The sequence below is a fragment of the Mytilus trossulus genome, chromosome 2, assembly GCF_036588685.1.
Source record: "Mytilus trossulus isolate FHL-02 chromosome 2, PNRI_Mtr1.1.1.hap1, whole genome shotgun sequence".
Taxonomy (NCBI): domain Eukaryota; kingdom Metazoa; phylum Mollusca; class Bivalvia; order Mytilida; family Mytilidae; genus Mytilus; species Mytilus trossulus.
Window position 1 is genome coordinate 92,649,103 of NC_086374.1, and position 4,401 is coordinate 92,653,503.

The following is a 4,401-nucleotide window of genomic DNA, read 5'->3' on the forward strand; positions in this document are numbered from 1 at the left end:
TATTACTTTTGTTTTTCTTCCACCTCCTAAAATCATATTTGTAATGGAGGGACTAATTCACATATATATCCATATAGATTGGTCCCTCTTACATCGTACATTTTTGCATAGTCTGCAGTCCAGAGAATAACATTATTTTCATTTGCAGATACTGAGGCTGGTTCGCCTGATCCCCATATAAAGTACGTCATTACGTAACCATCATCTAACTTCCACACTCCAGTTCCATCTTTCGTCCCTTGAATGTAATAGTAGCTGTTACCGGTCGTACCTACAAATTACCAATTTGATATGTAAAGCAACAGTTCTTTCATTTTTTGCTAAATCTGCTATTGTTTACAATGTCATATAAGTAGATTGATATTGTCGTGTTAACGACTAACATTATATGAATTCTAAATATATAATAAAGGAACTTGTATGCATTTCATTTATGTATTACATAATGAAGGAAAGATGTCATAAACAGAACACCATTGTATTAAAGTATAATGCAGAAGAACTACGCCACATCTAAATCTTGCTTCGACTCAACAAACTTTGTTCGCTTCATAAACGTCATTACAGTATAAAGCTACGTGTGAGTTACATATATAAAAAAAGAAGATGTGGTATGATTGCCGATGAGACAACTCTCCACAAGATACCAAATGACACAGAAATTAACATCTATAGGTCAACGCATGGCCTTCAACAATGTACAAAGTCCATACCGCATAGTCGGCTATAAAGGGTCCCGAAATAACTATGTAAATACAAGCTCTTTTTCACTGGTATTTTCAGCTTGATCTTTAACAGTGCTGATGCACCACTGTTCTATTTTCGGAGAGGGTTTGCTCCCTACAAACATGTAATCCAACTATATTATGGATATTACTGTCCAAAATCAGAAGCCAGTATATCATACTTGTTTTTCGTTCTTTGTTTTGTACATAAATCAGGATCCAGGATTTCTCGTTTGAATTGTTTTACATTTGGTCATTTTTGCATTCGTGATGGAGCTTAATTTCTGGTAATAATTGGGTTTATTCCGAGATCGGATATCCTTTTTGTCACCATTGTAAATATTGAAAGAACAAAAACTACACGCAAATAATATGTATCATCTTAACATATTGCCAAGTTTAAGATAAAAATAAAAATGAAATGTTATAAAATATATCAAACACTTACATTTTATCTAGTTAAAATATACTTACCAATAATCGTGCTGACAAACTGCCATTTGTAGAAGTTTGTTATACTAACTAGCTCTTTTCCTTCCTGTTGACACTTTGTTGTCGCAACAGAAAGCTTTACTGGGTTACTGTTGTATGCTTTAATACAAGAATCCGTAAACAAATGATAAGTGTATCCAGTTCCTATCGGACAATTAACTACAATAAAAATTTAACGCAAACGTTTTTATTTGTCATCATTTAATGTTATTAAGTTTCATTCATACTTGCATCCGATCGCATTGCATGTGTAGGTAAAGGTTATATCTTTGGTTAGCTTGCTAGCTGAACCGTGAAGTCAATATTAGGTCGGATAAACTACCCTCCCTTAAGAGTAGACTAGTCCGACAGATAGCTAATCTATCTGTCTGTAGGACTAGACTACTTTGAAAAGTAGTCGACCTTACTTTATAATGATTCACAGTTCAGCTAGCTATTAAGGGCATATGATACAGTTTTGATCCCATATTGAAAATTTGCATTTAAGCTATTTTTGCCTGATTACATCAAATATGTATTAAAAAATAGACCTTCATGCGCTACTTTCTGAGTAAAATGAGGTCGAAATTTTATATTTTTGCACAAAATTCGGATTTGTTGATGTATTTTCTTTTCGACAGAAATACGTTAACTTTTTTGTTATAAAAAATAAACACAAGCTGTTTTTGTTAATTATTTGTAACTTCTGTTTTATATAAATGTTCTTTAAATTTGTGCATTTAATTTTTTGAAATAACTCATATAAATCAAATGTTGATGAATGCAGAAAAAACATCATTTTTTGCTGTATATTTATCAATGAAAATTAGGACACATAATCTTCTTACTTATTCAAACCAAATGTCATTTTAAAAAAGAGGGGTCCATGAACTCGTTTTCAAGTTAAATAAGTTCGAATGATAAAAATCTGTTCCCGATATTAAAGTCATAGTTTGACGTCGCGATTATGACCAGTGTTTGTTGGATGATTATGTATTGCTTATTTAGTTTTGGAATATATTAGTGTTTTCGTGATATAAATGGTATATTTGATACGAGATCATTATGCATTATGCAGTTCCAAAAAAAATGAAAAATGTTTAATGAAAGCAGATCAATACCTTCAACATATGATGGTACACGAGGTGTTTCAGATGTTACACGAGTTGTTTCAGATGGTACAGGGGTTGTTTCAGATGGACTTGTCGTATCAATAAGATCAATACCTACAAAAGAAAAGGATAGTGAGAGGAACAAAATAATCTTAGCTGTGATAATCTGTGATAAAAATGCTCTGACTAGAACTTGAGTTGACCTTGTAGACGAATTTGACAATTCTATGTATGTCCCTTTTAGGTCGAATAATTCCTTCAAATATTCAACTATTAAAAAATCCTTGAACATTTCAACTTTATGCATCCTTGGTTTTTAATTTTTGGTTTTGAACTTCCCATGCTAATAAAATTGAGGTAAATTTGGAAATGAGCGTTGCACGTTTCAAAATTATAAAGCGCTTTTTATATGCTTTCTAGAAAAATACCAACATTAGATTAGATTTTCTTATTTCAATTCTTTTTAGGTGGTGATGTTGAACAGACAACATGTATAGAGACGGAATGTACACAATGTATTTCTTTCGTCATTGTCGGAAATTACATTTTGATCACAGTTCACCAGCAGTGCATGATTTCGATTTAATTGATCCGGTGTACCTTTAAAACACGTTTAATGATTATTTTCTTATAATGTACATTTTTCCGCACCAGTTTGTAACACTGATTAGTATTTCAATCTAGGAGCGGACATTATTTTCATATTTACTATTTTTAATTCTGGCGGAGATGTATCCATATTATTTGGAAGTAAACTCATCTTGTTGCTTATACTTTATAAGTAATTGTATTCAATTGAATATATCGTGTAACAGACAATTGAAACTCATAGATTAATCATCGAATGCAATGAAACAGTAAAATATAATGCTTTGCATCAAGTTTCCCCTTGGAATATGTACTAAATGGCCTATCTCTATTATTCATTATATCTGTAGTTTTGATACAATTGAGGTTTATAAAATTCGGACAAAAATGGCTACAGAAGGGTACATAAACCTTAATACTACTACTAATAAAACACTGATAGCATATTTACCTGGATACTTTGTGTAAAACCTCCATCCTATTTCGTCCACACAATCGGTTACCTTGTATGTCGGAGCGCTATGTAATTGGCATCGCCTGCTTTCTTTATCATAAAATAAAGATTTACAGTTACTTGTATCCAAACATAGTCGAGTACACCGAACAAGAGAAGCCATGTTGTCATTAAGCAATGCAGATTGATTAAATAATTTATCTGATAAATTTCTATCATTTGACATCAACAGTTCCTCAATTGCTTCATGACAGAAAATATGATTTGAAAATCCTGCAAAGGTAATTACAATTTTTAAATAGTGTGACATGGTTAACAATCTTTAACACCAAACTTAAACAGCTAGTTATCTTCTTCAAATGAATTGTAAAATTGAGAATGGAAATGGGGAATGTGTCAAATGTATTTTTATATAATTTGGTATTCATATTTGAAACAAACATAATGATATTCGTCTGATATGTACTGTTATAAAAGATGTCAACTCCCGTCTGGCTAGTTTAATAATAACAGAAGTGTATAGGGCACAGCAGGAAATGGCAAAACAAAAGGAATTATTGCTGATAACCTTTTGACCAGAAAAAGAATAATGCTTAAACTGCTGGATGTAAAATATCACATCTTTCGTTGAAATATGACAAATCACAAGTTTTCTTTTTAAAACCAAAGACATCGACCTTGATTGAAATCAATACTCGTTATACTATACTCAATACGAACTGTAGCAAATTTTGTTACAAGATGAATACATTTTGATTAATTCGTTCTGGATACTTTTCGAAGTTGTTTTTATTTTCATCACCTCAGATATATTTTTTTGATCTGAGAGCAGGTTTTCGGATATTCGTGAAATATTCTCTGGCTGTATTTAGAATTAATTAATCTATATCTGAACATCAAATCTTTTTAAACAATGTGGATTTAAAAAATTCTAGAGATGTACTATCAATTAACTGAATATTTGTAAAAATAAATATATATGAATGTATGAAATGGCACTCTTGTTCGTCAAACGTTTCCTTTCGAGAATACTGTATCTTTAAATTTCTAT

At 31.3% G+C, this 4,401-nt stretch overlaps 1 protein-coding gene across 1 annotated transcript; it reads right to left on the reverse strand.

Annotated features, from left to right (window-relative positions):
• Window positions 1-32: 32 nt before the first annotated feature.
• LOC134706097 (uncharacterized) lies at window positions 33-3,513 on the reverse strand. Its single transcript, XM_063564806.1, has 4 exons — window positions 3,348-3,513; window positions 2,318-2,422; window positions 1,200-1,376; window positions 33-271 (listed from the first exon to the last, which is right to left on the reverse strand). The coding sequence occupies exons 1-4, from the start codon at window positions 3,511-3,513 to the stop codon at window positions 33-35; spliced, it is 687 nt and encodes a 228-aa protein (XP_063420876.1).
• Between the last annotated feature and the right edge of the window lie 888 nt (window positions 3,514-4,401).